This window comes from Schistocerca cancellata, chromosome 10, assembly GCF_023864275.1.
Source record: "Schistocerca cancellata isolate TAMUIC-IGC-003103 chromosome 10, iqSchCanc2.1, whole genome shotgun sequence".
Taxonomy (NCBI): Eukaryota; Metazoa; Arthropoda; class Insecta; order Orthoptera; family Acrididae; genus Schistocerca; species Schistocerca cancellata.
The window spans coordinates 71,404,751-71,426,902 of NC_064635.1; the positions used below are offsets into that span (position 1 = coordinate 71,404,751).

General features: G+C 43.9%; 1 protein-coding gene and 1 pseudogene across 1 annotated transcript in view; both read right to left on the minus strand.

Moving 5' to 3' along the window:
• Window positions 1–3,021: 3,021 nt before the first annotated feature.
• Window positions 3,022–22,152, minus strand: part of LOC126106410 (UDP-glucosyltransferase 2-like) — a 47,845-nt gene continuing 28,714 nt past the window's right edge. The window contains exons 4-5 of the mRNA XM_049912687.1: window positions 14,814–15,033; window positions 3,022–3,960 (exon numbers count right to left, since the gene is read on the minus strand). Coding sequence (XP_049768644.1) covers window positions 3,681–3,960; window positions 14,814–15,033 — 500 coding nt within the window. The 3' untranslated portion in view covers window positions 3,022–3,680. The remainder of the gene's footprint in view (window positions 3,961–14,813; window positions 15,034–22,152) is intronic.
• Window positions 19,577–19,694, minus strand: LOC126106992 (5S ribosomal RNA; annotated as a pseudogene).

The window sequence follows — 22,152 nt, forward strand, 5'->3', positions numbered from 1 at the left end:
GGCAAATGATGTTCACCAGGCATTCGCCATAGCCACACCTTGCCATCGGATCGCCACATTGTGTACCGTGATTCGTCACTCCACACGTTTTTCCACTGTTCAGTCGTCCAATATTTACACTCCTTACACCAAGCGAGACGTCGTTTGTCATTTACCGGCATGATGTGTGGCTTATGGGCAGCCCCTCGACCATGAAATCCAAGTTTTCTCACCTCCCGCCTAATTGTCATTGTACTTGCAGTGGATCCTGATGCAGTTTGGAATTACTGTGTGATGGTCTGGATAGATGTCTGCCTGTTACACATTATGACCCTCTTCAACTGTCGGCAGTCTCTGTCAGTCAACAGACGAAGTCGGCCTGTGCACTTTCTTGCTGTACGTGTCCCTTCACGTTTCCACTTCACTATCACATCGGAAACAGTGGACCTAGGGATGATTAGAAGTGTGAAAATCGCATCCAGACGTATGACACAAGTGACACCCAAATCACCTGACCACGTTCGAAGTCCGTGAGTTCTGCAGAGCGCACCATTCTGCTCTCTCACGATGTCTAATGACTACTGAGATCGCTGTATGGAGTACCTGGGAGTAGACGGCTGCAAAGTGCACCTAATATGAAAAAAGTATGTTTTTGGGTGTGTCTAAACACTTTTGATCACATAGTGTACCTATTGCTTAAGCAGCGCAATTTTCTCTACCGTAAGTGGGGAGACGGTCTGACTAGCATTGGCAGTCATGTGGAGCTCTCTCGTTCATGCTAAGGGCTTTGTGGCAGTCACAGCTGCTTGAGGTTTTCCATACCTGCAGCATCTCTCTTGGCTCGCTTGATCATATAAATACTGGGGGAGTTCCCCATAGTCTAGGTGTATGCGTGTAACAGTGATTGATATTTCCACAAATGTGTTGGGATCTGATTGCTGTTGTTACTGCAGACTTGAGATCCCACAGCCAGAACTGATATGGCATCTGCGTCTTTTGTGTCAGCCACTAGACCAGAGAAGAGTATATGTCTCCTCGGCCATTACTAATGTGTTCGTGGCTATACCCTACACATCAGAGTCCAACTGGTGGACTATCCTGCAGGCAATGTGTTTTTGATTGGGTGTTGCAGATATTGTTCAGCTCTCTGGGAGGCGCGTTTTGTAGTTCTGTTCTACACATACAGCATTTTTTGTTGGTAGCATCAGAATCTTACTTTGACATCACGTAGTGTAATACTATAGTCGTGGATTGATTTAACTATTGCACTGTGGTATTTGTTGTACATACCCTATGTTTGGTTAGAAACCGGTAGTGGTTATAGAATTTGATTTTACATCATCAGTATGATATGATGTCATTATTTCTGTAATGTTCATTTCTAACACACAAACTTTAATGTTGTGCATATAGTAATGTAGTGATGGCTTAACAGTTAAACATAAATCGGGACCATGCTGCATTGTGCTTGGCTTGAGATCATCATGACGTCAACATCATGCAACGTGGCATGCCGAGATGTGATGCGATGCTGCGATACGATGTCTCGACGAGACGTCATTATGTGGTGTTACGAGATGCTGACGTGACGTCGAGAGCAGTGGGTTGGAACTCACGTAACTAGGTAAAATCCGTAAAATTGTGGATAAACGGAAAAAATACAAAAATACGAAAAATTTGGGCAGAATGAGAGTACTTTCATATATGCATGGGAAGGACCTCTGCTGGTGCCTCTAATGATGAAATATTGTATTGTTGTTTACAAACGGCCATAGCCTAGACCTCAACTGACATGACTGAACATAATTTGTTATTAACAAAGAGACACCTCTCCTTATGATGCCCAGTTCCAGAGTGTCCCAGATGAAGATGGAGAGGGGGTGGGGAAGGGGTGCTCGTTTCTCGTTGGTCCATACATTTTTGTATGACATGAGTAGTATCGAGTCGACATGCATAACGTTTGTGGATAGGACCACATGAACGGCATTGAGTTACTTCATGACAGAGAATATAAGTTGCACAATCGCCTTAGGTTTGTGGTGATTCTCCTGGGTGCCATTGAGCAATTCTCAGTGGCTCCTCAGGGGAGTGTGTGTTGGGGAGACTTTGAATATAAGTCGGCCAAGAGGGTAGCTTGACACGGGATGTGTAACCTGATACCACACTTATCAGTGATAAGAATGGAATGTGTCTGAACTCTCTTTATTATCCTACTGACATAATACTGCGTTATGCCATTTTGTATTTCGGTTGCTAATCCCAGGATCACTTAACACCATAATTCCCACATTCCCGCTATAACTTATCCATTTCTCTTCCAAAATTCTATAGCTTGCCTACCCAATTAAGGGATGTAAAATTACACGCTCCGACCCATAAACATCAGTTTTATTTGTTTTTGTTTATTAGATCCTCCAGAAGAGTCTTCAAAATGGTTCAAATGGCTCTGAGCACTATGCGACTTAACTTCTGAGGTCATCAGTCGCCTAGAACTTAGAACTAATTAAACCTAACTAACCTAAGGACATCACACACATACATGCCCGAGGCAGGATTCCAACCTGCAACCGTAGCGGTCGCGGGGTTCCAGACTGTAGCGCCTATAAGCGCTCGGCCACCCCGGCCAGCAAGAGTCTTCACTCAGAGATCCGAATGGGGGAATATTTTGTCTTTGGAATAGTTTACCCAAGAGGATGCCGTCATTATTAAGCCATACAGCAGAGTTGGATGTTTATAGGAAATATAGCGGCTTTAGTTCCCCTTGCTTCCAGCTGTTTGTAGCACCAAACTAGCAAGGCCATGTCGGCTAATGTTAGAAGGCCACATCAATCAATCAAACTGTTGCCTCTGCTGCTACTGATAAGGTTGCAGCTTATCTTTTGGGAACGATAAGTTAATATGGCCTCTGGATAAATCTGTATCGTTTAGGCACACAAGTCAAGCCATTACTTTAAGGCCGTGGTAAGTGGGAGTGGTGTAGAGTTTATAAAATGATATTTGTGATCAACAACACTAATTATAAAGTAATCATTTATTAATTTGGAAAAATACATCAATATGACGTTTATTTATTAACGGCACAAATTACAGGAACATTCTTGCTCACGTCTAGATAGAATACAATAATCGTCCTGACCTAACAGGAAAACAAACGGTGGGTAGGAAACAAAGGACCCATTCTTGTCATCTCGTATATCTCAAAACTAATGTTCAGTTCAGATATAATGGCTCTCCTGTCCTCAGTATGTTTCCTTTATAATCCTCCAGCCTGGAACTGTGGACCATAAATCTAAGAAGAATGTGCTACCAAAACAGGGAAGGTTTCCCAATCTAGGAACCACCACGACACACGTTACAGTTCATTATTCTCAGGCTTATAGTCTTTCACAGTTTGCTTTTTAATCTGCATGGAATTACTAGAAGCAATAGACTGACTAGAAAACGTAAACCATGTGAGAGATCACAGTCTAAAGATGCTGCTCTTTGAGAGCACTGTGCACTGTCAATATCATCCACCACATGCACTGATTACAATCCCATCTGGTCACATGCGTATCAGTTGGTCTTGAGCTTCTCATATGTCAGGTGTTGACGTTTCTGCAGTTGGCTCAGAGTGAAGTTACGAGCTTCTTCACTACGAGACAGACAGAGATACAGCATCCTCCACAAGTTTTGATGAGCCCTATTTGCCCATATCCCTGTCAGTGGGTCTTGACTTTCCCACTGTTGGGCCGGAGTGAAGAGATGAGCTTCTTGACTAGAAGGTAGACCGCAGCACAGCCTGAGACAGCGACCAGGAGGACGAAGGCGATGATGTCCAGCAACCACCTCTGGTACCAGTAGAGGTCCAGGGAGGCGGAGCGCATGTGTGGCGCACCCCGGTGCCTCAGAGCATACTCTGTCCACCAGACGGCCGTCTCCAGGGCCGTCTGCGGCTTGTCCCGATATATGGCTGACAGCTGCTTCATGTTTTCCCTGTAACTGAAGACAAAAACAAGACATGAAGACGTGATCTTCCAAAAAAGTAACAGTTTGCTATTCACAATGGACTAATCCGTCAGAACAACAGTGGAATCATTACCACTGCTTTCAAATAACACAACTGTTTAAACTTCTTGATGGATGAAAATCGTGCACCAGACTATGGGTACCAGCCATCCATGTTGTATGTTTCTTCATCTTTGCATGACTACTGTAATTTACATCCTCTGGAACCTCAACAATTTCCCCTTCTTCCACTTTCTTCCATTATCATCTATTCACTGATGCCTTAGAATGTGCGCTATCAGTCATCCCTCATCTTAGACTTGTTGTACCTCAGTTTACTCGTTTCAGTACCTCTTCATTAGTTATTGAAACTACCCACCTACCTAGGGGCTTCTACTGTAGCAGCATATTTCAAAAGCTTCTGTACTCTAATTGTGCATCCTGTTTATCACCAACACTTTGCTTCCATTTAAAGGTTCCCTCCAGACAAATAATTTCAGTAAAATCTTCCTGTCATTGGCATCTGTGTTAGAATTCGATGCATTCATCCTTTCCAGAAAATCCAGTTTGCATTGTACTCGCATGTCCTCTTTACTTCTGGCATTATGAGTTAGTTTGCTTAAAAAATAACACTACTCGTCTATTATTTTTAGTAAGAGATTTCCTAATCAAAATTTCTCAGCGTCACATGGTTTAGTTCGACAAGCGTCTCATTTCCTGTCCCTCATTACCTGGCGGTATATCTCGAGCAACTCGTGCTCTGTACCTTGCAAATACACACACCCACCCATCCAGCCTCCCACACACAAACACACACACACACACACACACACACACACACAGCCTCCCTCTCTCTCTCTCTCTCACACACACACACACACACACACACACACACACACACACACCCATCCAGCCTCACACACACACATATATATATTGACGTAAACTGCCGAATTCAGGTAGAGTTACTGTCATTTATTTCTTGCCAGACTACTATTACGGAAATGCCAATCCTACATGCTGTTTTCTTAGCACATGACAAAGATGACTGCCAATAGCGTGCATATAAACTGAGGTGAGAAAAGTTATAGGGTAACGATATTGCACACATGCAGATGCCAGTAGTGTAGTATACATAGGGCATAAAAGAGCAATGAATTGACGGATTACTACTCAGGTAATGCGTGCGACATGGTTTCCGACTTCATTATGGCCCCACGACAGGAATTAACAGACTCTGAATGCGGTATGGTGGTTGGACACAGGGGACATCCCATTTTCGAAATCTTGGGGGAATCCACTATTGTGAGATCGACATTGTCAAGAGAATGCCTAGAAAACCAAATTTCAGGCATTACCTCTTACCACAGAGAACGCAGTGGGCAACGGACTTAACGACCGAGAGCAGCGGCCTTTGTGTACAGTTGTCAGTGCTAATAGACAAGCAACACTCCGTGAAATAACCGCAGAAATCAATGCAGGGCGAACGACGAACGTATGCGTTATGAGAGTGCGGCGTTATGACAGTGGTAGCTGCATAATGGTGTGGGCTGTGTTTACATGGGATGGACTGGGTCCTCTCATCCAACTGAACCTATCATTGACTGGAAATGGCTATGTTCGGCTACCTGGAGATCATTTGCAACATTCGGGAGGACGACAGTTCAATGCCGCATCCGACCATCCTGATTTAGGTTTTCTGTGATTTCCCTAAATCGCTCCAGGAAAACGCTGAGATGGTTCCTTTGAAAGGGCAAGGTCGACTTTCTTCCCAGTCCCTCCCTAATCCGATGAGACCGTTGACCTCGCTGTCTGGTCTCATCCCCCAAAACAACCCCAACCCATTTGGAACAATTCATGGGCTTCATGTTGCCAAACAACGATGGAATTTTTATGGATGACAATGCCCCTCGCCACCAGGTTACTACTGTTCATGATTGGTTTGAAGAACATTCGCGCCCACCATGAATTCCATCGAACATTTATGGGTATAATCGAGAGATCAGTTCGCACTCAAAATCATGCGCTGGCAACACTTTTGCATTTATGGACGTCTATAGAGGCAACATGGCTCAATATTTCTGCAGGGGCTTCCAACGACTTGTTGAGTATATGCCACGTCCAACTGCTGCGCTACGCCGGGCAAAAGGAGGTCCAGCACGATATTTGGAACTATCCCATGACTTTGACACCTCAATGGAATTATCTTATTGCATGACAGTTTTATCCATCATATTACTTTTGGGCATATACACTTATCAGGTATATTTCCGTTACATGGCTAAATTGAAATACCTCAATCATTCAGTTTCTATTGTTATGAAGTTCATCTTTAAACCTCTTCTCAGGACTATCACCATTTCTTTCAATTGTTCTTTCTAGTCCTTCGCCGTCACTATTAGAATTACAATGTTGTCAGCAAACATTAACTTTTTTCCCTCTGTACTTTAATTTGCTTTCCAAATTAATCCCTGGTTTTGTTTACTGCGTGATTTACACTCTGTAACTTACAAATAGTAATTGAAAGGAATATTTATGTAGATAGAAAACGTAAGAAATATTTTTTCTGAGGAGCTATGAATATAGAGTATTTCATTACTTTCAGACGGTTACGGCAACGAGCTATATTTTTCTTTTTTTTAAATAAGACATTTTTATTACGTAACAGATCTATTTAAACCTAACGTGAGCAAGCCAATTTAAACAAAATTTGTATCAATTTTAGTTAGGAAAAAAGGTTTAGGAGGTGATGCAACATGCTGTTCATAATAGGCTGTGTCAGATGGATGTTTTGGAGGCTGAATGATCATTTAAGTGAGGTGTTTAAATGAGATCGCATTTTCCTGAACGTACAGTTTAATACGTCTTCTAAACCACCATACAAAATTGTCTCGGTTCCTTCTCAAATAGTTCAAATGGTTCAAAAGACTCTGAGCACTGTGGGACTTAACATCTGAGGTCATCAGTCCCCTAGAACTTAGAACTACTTAAACCTAACTAGCCTAAGGACATCACACACATCCATGCCCGTGGCAGGATTCGAACCTGCGACCGTAGCGGTCGCGCGGTTCCAGACTGAAGCGCCTAGAACCGCTCGGCTACACCGGCCGGTTCTCAAATACTGTTACCCTTTAATGTTTGTCGATTTTTTTCAGCTACAGTCTGATTTCCGTAAAGTTTTAGATCACCTTTCACTGGCTCTATCCTTTCTCTGGTAATTACAGCGATTCATACAACGAATTCAACTCAATAATGCCGTAAGTTATGACTAAATCTATTAATTACGTGAATGCAGGTTTTGAAAATAGCATTTTGATCGTGATTGAAACGTCAGTGATTGTCGAAATGCTTTTTAAAGCTGTATATTTGCTGCAGTGTCACGTATAATTTCATTAATGAGTTACTGGTCTCGATCGTCGGCGACATACTTCAGATAACTTGTAGTTTCCTGTGGAAATTACATGAGACTGTTCAGAAAATATAACAATGTGAAATATTGTAACTTGGATTTATAACAGCATAAAAGTAGATATCTACATCTACTTCATACTCTGCAAGCCACCTAATGGTTTGTGGCGGAAGGTACTTTCGGTACCACTATCTGAACCCTCCAACCCTGTTCCACTCGCGAATAGTGCATGGGAAAAATGATTGTCGGTAAGCCACTGTATTGGCTCTAATTTCTCGAATTTTCTCCTCGTGGTCAATACGCGAGATGTATGTGGGGGGAAGTAATATGTTGTCCGACTTCTCCTGAAAAGATGTACCCCAAAATTTCAATAGTAAATCTCTCCTTGATGCACAACGCCTCTCTTGTAACGTCTGCCAGTGGAGTTTGTTTAGCATCTCCGTAACGCTCTTTGGCCAGCTAAACGATCCCGCGACGAAACGCGTCACTCTTCGTTGGATCTTCTCCATCTCCTCTATCAGTCCTACCTAATAGGGATCACAGATGGATGAACAATACTGAAGAATCGGGCGAACAAGCGCCTTATAAGCCACTTCTTTCGTAGATGAGTTACATTTCCTTAAGATACTTCCGATGAATCTGAGTCTGGTGTCTGCTTTTCCCACCATCTGTTTTATATGGTCATTCCACTTAAGGTGGCGCTGAACATTCGCAGCTACGCCTTTATATTTTACGACAGACGCTTGTCTCCAGCTGTTTGTCATCAATAGTGTAGCTGTACAGTAGAGGATTTCTTTTCCTGTGTATGCGCAACATGTTACACTTATTTACGTTCACGGTCAACTGGCAGAGCCTGCACCAATTATCAATTCTCTTCAAGTCGTTCTGCAAATTCTTACTATCTTCTGGCGTTGCTACTTTAGTATAGACAACTGCATCATCTACAAATAGCCTTAAAGACGCTTTCTACCAGATCATTTATATATATTGTAAACAGCAACGGTCCTATCACACTTCTCTCTGGTACTAGTGCAGTGTACAGTTCTGCAGTACGAGCAAGAGGATTTTTCCATCAATGGCTTCTATGGAAATTAGCGTTTGGCGTCATTGGCCGGGAGGACCCTTGTGGGGCAGGTCTGGCCGCCTTGGTGCCGGTCTTAATCCATTTGACGCCACATTGGACGACCCGCGTGTCGGATGGGGATGAAATGATGATGAAGACAGCAGAACACCCAGTGCCTGAGTGGAGTAAATCCCCGACCCAGCCGGGAGTCGAACCCGGGCCCGTAGGACGGCAATCCGTCACGCTGACCACTCAGCTATTGGGGCGGACAATGGCTTCTATTGGAGTTACCAAGAACGCGACTGGAAGTGGCTCATTGGCATTACAGGTGCGTTGCTGTCTCGTATAAACGGTTGTCTCCCAGGACTTGGGGGTCTTTGCCGGACGAGTAGACCACATGGAGCAATCTGCAGCAGCCTCAAGTTCACGTCTTCGTCATGGTATCAGCGTCTTGCACTGAGCCCACCTCCCAGACGTGGTGCCTTGGTGCAGTGTGTCATCCCATGCCCATTCCACCAACAAGCCGAACACCTGCCGAGGGACAGCGGGTCATACACTGTGCACAGCAACCGAATTCCAACCTCAAGGTGTGGGTGCCGCACGCCAAGGCCTTCTAGGTTGCGGTCGTTCACCGCACAGCTGGCTGCTGAAGCAAGATTCCCTATCATCTTCATTCGCCACTGACGCGACTCATGCAAAGGGTTACATGCAAAGCTGGGGACGTGTATTGCAGCCAATTGGCTGGAGCCTGGTTGTGGTCTAGCTGCTCACCTGGCTGTCCCCTCTGTTTAGTGGGGTCGTGGTCGCTACCCCACACCGACATAGCACGAAGGTACAAGTAAAATAAAGTGTTGATCTCGACAGTTCTTCATTGGCCTCCGCTCCCATCTCCGCTGCCAATCGTCCTGCATTGTAGCTACCATTAGCTATAGGAACAATGGAAGAAAGTTGTTTCTTCAGATGAGTTTAGTTTCACATTCTTTCTAACTTCTGGCCGAGTTTATAATCCAAGAATGGAAAATGATGGGGGTTCGGCGATTATTTGGGCAGCCATATCGTGCTACTCCATGGGAGTAATGGTTACTGTGCAAGGTGGCAGTACTGCCAAGGATTATGTGACCATTTTCGCTGATCAGGTCCCTCCAGTAGTAAAATGTTTGCATCCCAAAGATGATACTATATTCCGAGACGACAGGGTCCATGTTCACAGAGCTTTCATCGCGCAGGACTGGTTTTGCGCGCACGAGCATGAATTGTCGTATCTCGTCTGGCCTCCACTGTCACCAGAGCTCAATATTATTCAGTCTTTGTGATCTACTGTGAAAACATGGATGTGCGATTTCTATCCACCTTCATTATAATTATCTTAATCTGCCACTGTTTTTCAAGAAGAATAACATAACAGTACCTTAAAAACCACACAGGACCTGTACTTATCTGCCGGCCGCGGTGGTCTCGCGGTTCTAGGCGCGCAGTCCGGAACCGCGCGACTGCTACGGTCGCAGGTTCGAATCCTGCCTCGGGCATGGATGTGTGTGATGTCCTTAGGTTAGTTAGGTTTAAGTAGTTCTAAGTTCTAGGGGACTGATGACCACAGCTGTTAAGTCCCATAGTGCTCAGAGCCATTTGAACCATTTTTGAACCTGTACTTATCTATTCCGAGATGATCGGAAGGTGTTACGAACACAATTGGTTTCTGACACCACATTAGACTCTAAATGTAAATGTCGTGTGCGTAGGGCCTCCCGTCGGGTAGACCGTTCGCCTGGTGCAAGTCTTTCGATTTGACGCCACTTCAGCGACTCGCGTGTCGATGGGGATGAAATGATGATTATTAGAACAACACAACACCCAGTTCCTGAGTGGAGAAAATCTCCGACCCAGCCGGGAATCGAACCCGAGCCCATAGGATTAACATTCCGTCGCGCTGACCACCCAGCTACCGGGGGCGGACTGTCCAACACTGTAGTCCCCGGAAGGTCGAAAAAATTTGCATAGAAGATTTCGGATTTGGTAGATACTTGTCGCCGCAGGTGTGTAGTAGCGATAAATTGGATCCTTCACGACACAGGGAGCTGGCTTAGATTCTTATCAAAGAGTTGCCACACAGCGGAATTTGAGTAGATGGTGGTGGATCGTGTGGTGAAAGGTTTGCCTCGTAAGCACCCGTCAACTCTCCCACGAAATACGCACTTCTAAGAACACTTTGGATAGTATTGCTTGACCATCTTATACGTCCCTACCACAAACCACGTGCGTCAGCTGTGAAGCCAAATAATTTGGATTCCAGAATTTAGTTGTGTGGGTAGATAACGTAGTAAAGCATGCATTGTCACTGGTGAACTGCAATTTGGACAGGTCGCTGTAATTTGTAGGTTACTGATGTAAGAAAATATGTTTCCAAGTATTAGTCGAGTCAGCGAAGGAGAATTAGGGGAAAAGTTATTTAGTAGTAAATTACTGCACAGTGCTAGGATGGAGTGTCATGGACAAGATACTAAACATCCTGATCGGTGGGGTGTGAGCGCTGGGATAGGGGAGCATTCGGACATCGGTTTTGAAAGGTTTTCTCGAATAACTCGAAAACTGCGAGTCCAAGAGAAAAATTTTTTCGGTACTAAATTGAACCAAATTAAATTTCCTACCAAAAAAAGTCCTATTCACTTTTGCTCCGCGGTTAGTAGTTTCCGTAGTGCGGGGGATGGAAGCATCGCGAATAGAAATACTGCTCTAACGCTATGAAATGAATGTTTATCTGTAAATTAAGTGGGTTAAAAAACAAATATTAAATGTGTGTACCACATCTAAGTGCAGTGGAACCGTATTAAGAAACAGACTGTGTCCTGGGAGAGTAACAGTGTGGACTGCAGAGGTGTCTGGCGCAGACACGGGACTGATGGCATGTCGTCTGATTGAGTTCCTTCACCAGTCCTCCTTCACAGATCTGAAAACTGAGTGTCGAGCACGTGATTCCCCCTCTGTCTACCTCACTACGTCACAAGAACCAACTACAGGTTGTTTGACAAAGTTATATGGACCTCAACAGCGTGCCTTATGGATCCCTGGCGGCGCATATGCAGACACGCCCGGGGAATGTTAATTTGCACAAAATGTGTTAGTAATACATGGAACGAAGGTACGAGTTCCTAGTAACACTAACGCAAGTAATGCACGTTCACAGAATATATGTAAATCTCAGCGCTGCACACTGCACGCTGTTCTACACTGCTAGAGGGGAAACTGATCATTTGTCATCCTGTGCGGAAGCTGTAGGATTCTTCCGGGAAAGGGAAGTTCCCTCTTCGTCAGTGCTGTTCGGTTTTCAGTTTACAGACAGACCTCACCTTCCAAACCTTTACTGTCCAGTTTTCTTTTGCGAATAGACAAAATAACTCCACAGAGCTCACGTTTATACAGTGGAGTTATATTCAGCTTGCTAACAATTATTATTGTTAAGTCAGTTGTTGGGTGAAAAAGCTCAACAGCTGGTTGTGTCAAGTGTCTACCACACTGAAGAGCCCTTTCCGAGTGCAAAAATGGTTCAATGGGCTCTGAGCGCTGTGGGACTTAACATCTGATGTCATCAGTCCCCTAGAACTTAGAACTACTTAAACCTAACTAACCTAAGGACATCACACACATCCATGCCCGAGGCAGGATTCGAACCTGCGACCGTAGCAGTCGCGCGGTTCCGGACTTCGCGCCTACAATCGCTCGGCCATCACGGCCGGCTCTCTGAGTGCAGAACGGTGTCAACATGTACCCGACGATGTACTAGGGTTATCCAGAAAATAATGCACCGAATTTTTTTTCTCAGACGAAAACAATGCGACGAATGCGAAACGTTACGTATGTATTATCTGAAGCCTCCTAAGTGAGCACGCCAAGTTTCCGCACTTCCAACGGATAGTGTAGTTGCACCTTAATGGTGTAAGTAGTGTACGTTACAAGCAACGTACCATCATTGAATTTTTCACTGCAGAGAAAGAAACTGTGGGGAATATTCACAAACACTTGTGCAAAGTGTGGCGCATCTGCTGTCGACAGAAGTACAGTTAGACGCTGAGCACGGAGGGTGAGGTCATCAGAACACGATTCGGCGGAGCTCCACGATTTGCAGCGATTGGGGAGACCATCCACGACTGTCTCACCTGACACACCTGACCTAGCCGCCTCGAACTTCCATTTCTCTGGGCCATTAAAGGATGCCATTCGTGGAAGACATCTTGAGGACGATGAGGAGATGATTGACACAGTGAAGCACTGGCTCCGACACCAGGATAAGGCCTGGTACCGACGGGCATACACGCCCTTGTTTCGCGCTGCAGGAAGGCCATAGAACGGGATGGAGATTACGTGGAAAAATAGGGTCTGTAGATAAAACACCATTCTTTCCTGTGTGCAATTCTCATTATGTTCAATAAAGAATTGCTGAAGAAAAAAATGTGCTGCATTACTTTCTGGGCAAACCTCGTTGATTTCATCTGGAATAATTTTAACAGTGTGAGGGGTACATCACACTTAGAAATTCAACACACGGGAACGTATTTTACATAAAAACCCACTTTAAAACAGCAAATAAGAGAACTGGGCAAAAATCGGTGGGGGATACAGTCTATTAACTGAGAATCGAGCAGCGTTCTTTGTGGAGGAAGTCATCTGTTCCAGAACAACACTACAGCTGCCATACAGGACGGCTAAGCGTAAATTTCCCCTCTGGTAGTGTAGAATAGTATGTATAGAATTCCCGCCTGGTTAGCCGTGTGGTCTACCGCATGGCTTTCCGAATTGGGAAGGAGCGCCTTGTCCCCGGCACGTATCCGCTCGGCGGATTTGTGTCGAGGTCCGGTGAGCCGGCCAGTCTGTGGATGGTTTTTAGGTGGTTTTCCATCTGCCTCGGCGAATGCGGGCCGGTTCTCCTTATTCCGCATCAGCTACACTATGTCGGCGATTTCTGCACAAACAAGTTCTCCACGTACGCGTACACCACCATTACTCTACCACGCAAACATAGGGGTTACACTCGTCTAGTGTGAGACGTTCCCTGGAGAGGTTCACCGGGGGCCGAACCGCACAATAACCCTGGGTTCGGTGTGGGGCGGCGGAGGGGCGAAGTGGACTACGGTAGTCGTCGTGGGGTTTGTGGGCCACTGCAGCTGCGGCGGGGACGGAGCCTCTCCATCCTTTCTAGGCCCCCGATTAACATACAGTACAATACAATACAATACAGTGTATAAAATTACGTAGATTCTGTACATATGCATTACTTGCGTTAGTGCTGTTAGTAAATCATGTCTACTTTCCATCTAGCGTTAACGCACCTTGCGGAAAATAAACACTCAGCAGGCATGTCTGCACCAGTGGTTCATAAGGTGCCTTGTGGAGTATCCGTATAACTTTGTGAAACACCCTGTAGCTGCTTCTTGTGACGCAGTGAGAAACAAGCGTGGGTAATCAGTTGTTCGACCTTTGGAGTTCTTGAGTGAGGATAGGTGTACGAACACAATCTGGCGACGTACCTTTCCTTGTGCTTCTACACCACATATCTACCCCCTCCACACAGTTACACCTCTGGAACACAATTTATCCTCTATTATGGCTCTACTGCACGTAGATGTGGTACACACATTTAATATTTTTTCCTAACGCACTTCATTTGAAGATAAACATTAACTGTATACAGACAGCACAATATTCAGTGTGCAAACTATTAGTCGTAGAGGAAAAAAATTATTAACACTTTTTTTTGGCAGGAAAATTTGATGTAGTTTAATTTAGTGCTGGGAGACATTTTTGCTAGAATCCGCGGTTTTCAAGGTACTCAAGAATATCTTTATGAAGTGATCCTTTAACACTCCCCCACCCCAACGCTCACACCTCACCAGTCAGGATTTTTATTATGTTGTACACGAAACTCCTTCATAGCACTGTGCAAAATTTGCAACTATACGATTTATTTCTCCTAAACGACCATTTTTGCTCTTTGCCGTCTCGGCTGTATTGTTTCTTCGATATGTAGTCTTGAGTTGTTAGGTGGTGTCATATGTCTCTTCAAACTTCTGCAATACTGAACGCATCAACTCCTCTGTTTTGGTCTCTTATAATATCCCCAGGTTTTATTCAGCCACCCAGTGATACCATTCTATTTCTGAAGAAGGTTCATGAAGCAAATCCCTGTAGACAGATCGAAACGCCCAGTGTTGGAGAAGTTTGGAGATGGAAATGACGTTACCTAACAATTCAGAAGATTTTACCTTCAGCCATTAAAGCATGAAAACCTGTGTTATCACCTGCTCTCGAAGCAATCCCTGTAGGATCGCCTGCCGTCTGCAGAATCTTGGGACGCTTTGTGTAGAGGAGATGGTCTCGACATACCTGGGATCCTTGAGGACCTTGTTGAGAGCGTCCAAGACCTTCTCCTTGGTCAGGGTCAGAGGGTCCAGCTCCACAGCGACGCCGTGGGCGACCAGCTTGTGCATGTTGAGCGCCTGGTCCAGCATGTACGGCACCACTACTGCCGGCACCCCGTGGTACAGCGTCTCGAAGGTCCCCAGCAGGCCGCCGTGCGCCAGGAACACCCTCACGTTGGGGTGGGCTGCGGGCAGTGGACAGAGGCGTGCTAACCAGGCTCTGGGTAGCTCTATACACAACATCTTCACGGAAACGATTGTTTATTGAGAACGTGATCGCTGCATATAAAAAGTCGTGTTCGGACTGACTGACCGACTCACCCAGTGACTCATCATCGTCAAGCCCAAACCTTTAAGGATAGAAACTTGCAATTTGCAGGTGGCGCCAATTTAGACTGTAGGCGTCGTCTAAGAAGGGAGTTTTGGAAATTCCATCCCTAGGCGGGCGAAAGAGGCGATGAAAGGTTTTTTGAAAATATGTCACTATTGAAGTAATTCTGAAGGTAAAGGGTTGGGTTGATTTGGGGGAGGAGACCAAACAGCGAGGTCATCGGTCTCATCGGATTAAGGAAGGAAGTCAGCCGTGCCCATTCAAAGGACCCACCTTGGCATTGGCCTGAAGTGATTTAGGGAAGTCAAGGAAAACCTAAACGCGGATGGCCTGATGATGGATTGAACCATCGTCCTCCCAAATGCGAGTCCAGTGTGCTAATCTGAAGGTAGACCCACGAAAATAGGTATTTGGTTTCTCAGTCGAAATCAAGAAGTGCGTATTTCATCATTTTTGAAAATCTAGCCCTTATGTGGGTAAAGTAGTGGGTGACAGTTATTTTTAAATAAATAATTATTAAAGAAATACTTAAGTATTTTTAAAGCTACGTCTATGAAAATTGGAATCTGACTTCTCAGTTAGAAGGGAAAGAATACATGTTGCAGTGTTTTTGGAAATTCAACCAATGTTTTAGGAAATATTTCGTCATGAAACCATTTTTAAACCTAAATCTATGAAAATTTGAATTTGGGTATTCGGTTGGAAATAAAAAAAAATACGTGTGTTACTGTGTCTGGGAATTCAGACCCTAAAGCAGTGAAATGTTTTATGAACATATCTCATTGTGAAAGTATTTTTAAAGCTAAATCTGTGAAAATTAGTATTTGGCTACTCATTTGGAAATGAAAAAATATGTGTTTCACTGATTTGGAAATTCAGTACCATACCTAAGAGGGTAAATTAGGGCAAGACTGATTCATCATCGAGTCCAAGACGCTAAGAATACAAACTTGAAATTAGGAGAGAGTGTGGATCTTATACTGTAGGCATCGTTTAAGAAGGATTGTTAGAAATTCCACTCCTAAGAGGATGAAATAGGGGATGAAAGGCGTTTTAAAAACATGTTGCAACTAAGGTGATTTTGAAGCTAGAACTACGAAAATTGGTATTGGTTTCTCAGTAAGAAATAAAAAAATACACAAGAGTGGAGAATCCAGGATGGAATACTGACAATATTGTGAAAAGAGCAGATTGCTGGTCAGTATATAGCGGAGATGTCGATTCGAAGATAGGCACAATAAAAAGACTAATGAAAAGTAAGATATCGACCAAAAGGCCTTCTTTCGAATCTTGAAAATAAATCATTATTAAATAACTACTAAAGCATTTTAAAGCTGTATCTATGAAAACTGGTGTTTGACTTCTCGGTTGGAAATATAAATAAAAATTTCGATGATTTTGGGAATTCAACCTCCTAAAGGAGTGAAATAGATGAAACGTTTTATGAAATTATTTGATTATGAATGCATTTTAGAAGCTAAATGTATGAATTTTGTATTTGGCTTCTCTGTTAGAACTAAAAAAATACGTGTTTCACTGTTTTTGGAAACTCAACGCCTAAGGGAGTGAAACAGTGGTTGAAAATTTTTAAGAAAATATTTCGTTGTATTACAAAGCTTTTAAACCTAAATCTACGAAAGTGGTGTTTCACTTCTTGGTTAGATATGAAGAAATACATGTTAGGCGATGAAAGTTTCTATGGAAATGTCACTACAAGGAGGCAAAAGGCATAATTAACTAAAACCTTGCACAGAAACTACCAGAATCGCTTTTTGGTCAGAAGTACATTCGAAAAAGACCATGCTTCTATGGCCTTAATTAGCGTGGAATGTTTAAAAGTATTGCAATTTGTGAACTTTAATTAAATAAAAATAGAAGAAATCTGTGCAGACCATGTAGTCCATGCGAGCGAAGCAATGGGCGTTAAGCTAGTTCATAGGTATAGTAGTAATACACTTAATTCATTAGCAAATGTTGTAGAAGCAACTGATATATCCCGTAAGCAGTCAGAAGCGTTTGACTGTGTAAATCACAACATGCATCTAAGTATTTTGAGATACCGTGACGTAACAGAAAATGGCGTAAACTGGTTCAAATCATATATATCTGACACGAAACAAAAGGTGTCAATGGGAAATGGTCTTGTATTATCATTATGCCACAAGGTTCTATCTTAAGGCTCTTGCTTTTTCTCACCTTTTTATCAGTAAAAGTACTAGATGCGGAGTTTCTGTTCTGCACTCTGGGTGTACCGGGCAGAATGCATCACTGCTTAAGGTACTGGAAGATCAGAAAACACTGCAGCAACCATCCAGGATAGCTACCGAATGACCAGACAGCCTAGACTCCATTCTTGTTACTACCAGTCTTCACTGATTACCCAGACCATTTTTGCTAAAGCTATTTGCCGCATACTTATTTGATTTAGTTTTCTATGATTGCGAATAAATTATTTTGTGTTTATTATTGGATACACATTGTGTTTTTAGCATTAAGAAGTAATTTCTTTGATAAATGTCAGTTTTGTGCTGGTTATGTTTGTTCCATTACACAGAAAAGAATCTACACTGATGGAAAAATTCACAGCACCAAGAAAGAGTTGTACGACGTAAACGAAAGTTGGTAGGCGTGTTTCTATATCTGAAAGATGATGTCTTTTCCAATTTCGCACCAGTCGTATAAGTGTGGCGCTAGCAGCGCCAACACGCGGATGCAAAGGAGATTTGTTTTAAATAAAAGCTGTTATGGTCGTGAGCATATTTACCCGTATTGGACGTGGTAAAATGAGCGTTTGGCGTCATCGGCTGGGAGGCCCCTTACGGGGCAGGTCCGGCCACCTAGGTGCAGGTCTTATTCACATTCGACGCCACATTGGGCGATCTGTGCGCCGGATGGCGATGAAATGATGATGAAGACAACACAACACCCAGTCCCCTGAGCGGAGAAAATCCCCGACCCAGCCTGGAATCGAACCCGGGCCTCTTAGGAGCTGATGTTAGTCAAGAATGCCTTTAATGCGACAAAGACGCCATTATCAACACCTACTGAGTTTGAACAAGGTCGTGTAACAGGGCTACGAGAAACTGGATGTTTCTTCAGCGATACTGGAAAAAGACTTGGCAGGAATGTAGCTACTGTGCTTGATTAATAGCGGTTATGGTCACGAGAATGGACAGTCCCAAGAAGATCGGGCTCCAGACGGCCACGTGGCACTATCAAGAGAGAAGACCATCGTGGTCGGCGTATGGCGCTGGTGCACCGTACTGCATATGCAGCAGCAATTTGAGGAGCAGTCGGCACCACAGTGACACAACGAACTGTTGCAAATCGGTTACTTCAAGGACAGGTCCGAGCCAGACGCCCTGTAGCGTACATTCCACTGAACCCAAACCACCGCCATTTGGGACAGCAGTGGTGTCAAGTGAGAGATCATTGGAGGGCAGGGTGGAGAACTGTTGTGTTTTCTGATGAAAGCTGGTTCTGCCTCGGTGCCAGTGATGGCCGCGTATTGGTTAGAAGGAGGCCAGCCGAGGGCCTGAATCCAACCTGTGTTCTACACATTGTGAACGTACATTTGGAGTTTTCGCCTGGGGCGCGAATTCGTATGCGAGCAGGAGCACTCTGTGGTTATCCCAAGCGTGCTGATCGCAAATTTGTACGTCGATCTGGTGACTCGATCTGCTGTGCTGTCATTCATGAATAGCGTTCCAGGAAATATTTTCCAGCAGGATAACGCTGGCCCAATTACCGCTGTTGTAACCCAGCATGAGCTACAGAGTGATTAGATGTTGCCTTGGCGTGCTCAATCACCAGATGTGTCTCCAGCCGAGCACATATGGGACGTCATCGGACGACAACTCTAGCGCCACCACAAACAGCATTAACCATCATATGTTGACAGACTAAGTGCAACAGTTATGGAACTTCATCCCACAACCTGACATTCGGCAAGGTTTTCATGCTTGAAGTCAACACCCTGGCGGCTACACCAGTTACTGATGTATCAGTTCCACATTTGCAATGGGTTATCGCTCGCTTTCATTAAATTGTGATCTTGTGTAGACTATTTACGTATGTTATCTAGACAAATGTATTCCCGAAATTTCATTACTCTATATTAATTATTCCTCAATGTTGCGATGTTTTTGTCAGTGTACATGATATTTAAACAGCTTATGCCCCGAAATCTTAAAAAGCACTCCGTCAGCAGGGCACTAGTGGCCCATCGGGACCATCTGACCGCCGTGTCATCCTCAGATGAGGATGCGGATAGGAGGGGCGTGTGGTCAGCACACCGCTCTCCCGGTCGTCACGATGGTTTTCTTTGACCGGAGGCGGTACTATTCGGTCGAGTAGCTCCTCAATTTGCATCACGAGGCTGAGTGCACCCCGAAAGATGGCAACAGCGCATGGCGGCCCGGATGGTCACCCATCCAAGCGCTGGCCACGCCCGACTGCGCTTAACTTCGGTGATCTGACGGGAACCTGTGGATCCGCTGCGGCAAGGCCGTTGCCCCCGAAACATAGGCTGGAAAAATAAGTAATTTGTGTCAACGTGCCCGTAGTGAATTCCATCATCATTATCATCATCTAAAGACTAGGCCTTTGAGTGGAAACCTAATTTTTCTCTCTTTTGCTGAACATTTCAGGTCAACGTACTGCTTCAATTTAAGCCCATCCAGCACAGAAGCCAGATCATATTTTTGCGGTCTTCCTCGTCTTCTTCCCTAAAACCTTTCCTTCCAGTACAGCTGTCAAGAATTCGTTGTGACATATCGTGTGGCGGATGAAATTTGCTTTTCTCTTTATCATGGCAGTGATCATATCAGATGGCTGTGATCAATTCAGCTGGTTCATCCACCTGCTTGAGGTCCCACTCGTTCGACTTTTTCTCTGTGCAACTTATTTTCAACATACTTCTGCGCACAGCATTTCCATTGCTTCCATTAGGACCAACATTTCACAGCACTGTAGACAAATGTTTTGATGAATACTTCCATAGTTTTGATTCTCATGTGCCCGCCCCTCAGAAGCTGTTATGAAGGCCTAGTAAGTGAGGACAGTAGTCCTGCTAGTCTACATTGAACTTTCTTGAGTGATAGCATCGTTGTACTCTTATACTTTCAATACCAATGCTCAAATGGAGAAGATTGCATGATTGCTCCACAAGGGATAATAATGCAGTGGTTTATCGCTGGTTTGTACATCTTAGTGCAGTTGACCAAATCCAGTTGGTTTTAGGAGTGATTTCTCACCTCAAGGGCAATACGATGCTATGGAACCTCTGCCGGCTCATCCTTCCTCCGAAGACACTGTCGGCAGTTGGCAGAGAAGTTCTTATCACCGCAGACATCAATCGTCAGCCGTCTGCATGCAGTATCGTGAGGGGTGAGGTACACATACACACGTGGTTTCCGTTTTCAATTACGGAGTGGAATAGAGTGTATCCTGACATGTCAGGACAATAGATGTTCAATGTGGTGGCCATCATTAGTTGCACACAATTGCAATCTCTGGCGTAATGAATGTCGTACACGCCGCAGTACATCTGGTGTAATGTCGCCGCAGGCTGCCACAATACGTTGTTTCATATCCTCTGGGGTTGTAGGCACATCACGGTACACATTCTCCTTTAACATACCCCACAGAAAGAAGTCCAGAGGTGTAAGATCAGGAGAACGGGCTGGCCAATTTATGCGTTCTCCACGTCCTATGAAACGCCCGTCGAACGTATACCTCACCCCTCATGGTAATGTACATGTGCGTCAGTGAAAAAGACCAATAAAAAGGTATTAGCATGTGGACGTAATGTGCTGTTCCAGTCTCTTCTGTACCTAAGGTCCATCACCGTTCCCTTTGGATCTCAACGTAATTCGGTGCTCTCCGATACACACGATCGAACAGCGGAGGAGTGGTACTCAAGCGTCAACTTTAGGTTACAATATCTTCGGATGTAATTAACATTTTACAATGCAACAAACGGCACTGATTACGTATTTGTTTATATGGTCAGATGTGCTAACAAAACTAAAGGGGTTCCATTTAAAAAAACGTAGGTTTGTGTTAAAAAACATACTTCCGTGCATTTTTTTATGGTTTGTATTAACCAATTACACTAGCCCCTCTCCTCACGTTCGGTCTGTGGAATCGATTGGTCAGTATTTGATGTGGTTTACGAAATGTATCCAGCGGTAATGTTAGGTGACTCACCCTGTATATATATATATATATATATATATATATATATATATATATATATATAATAAAGTTTTTTATTTATTTGTAATGTAATAAATGTGTAATACAACTACTAAATGCTTATTTACAATGAACACATTACTGCAGTGAACTGGTGCATATATATATTGTACTTCTGCACAATTTCAGTGCAGTAATGTGTTCATTGTAAATAAGTATTTAGTAGTTGTATTACACGTTTATTACCTTATAAATAAATAAAAACTTTTTTATTTCAAATTCAGAGCATTAATATTTGTAAAATGATTCTTTCATATAGCGTTCATTAAAAAATGACGACCATGCCACTTGGGACCTGTGGAATGGTACATTAGCTTATTTGTTTGAGTTGTAAATATTTGTCATGTATTGTTGTTTTTGTGTCATGTTATACATCCTGGAGGACCTCTTCACTACGGATCAATTGGAATTAAAGTAAATCTAATCTAATTGAAACTAAGACCATAAAGGCAATGAAAGCGAAAGAATAACATTTTTCTTGAGAACAGGAACATAGCTATGCTTTACACTGACGAGATAAAAAGTGATGGGACAGCGACATGCACATATACAGATGGCGGTAGTACAATGTACACAACGTATAAAAGGACAGTGCATTGGTGGAACAGCCATTTGTACTCAGGTGATTCATTTGGAAAGGTGTCCGACGTGATTATGACCGTACGACGGAAATTAACAAACTCAGGACGCGGACTGGTGGTTGGACCGAGACGTA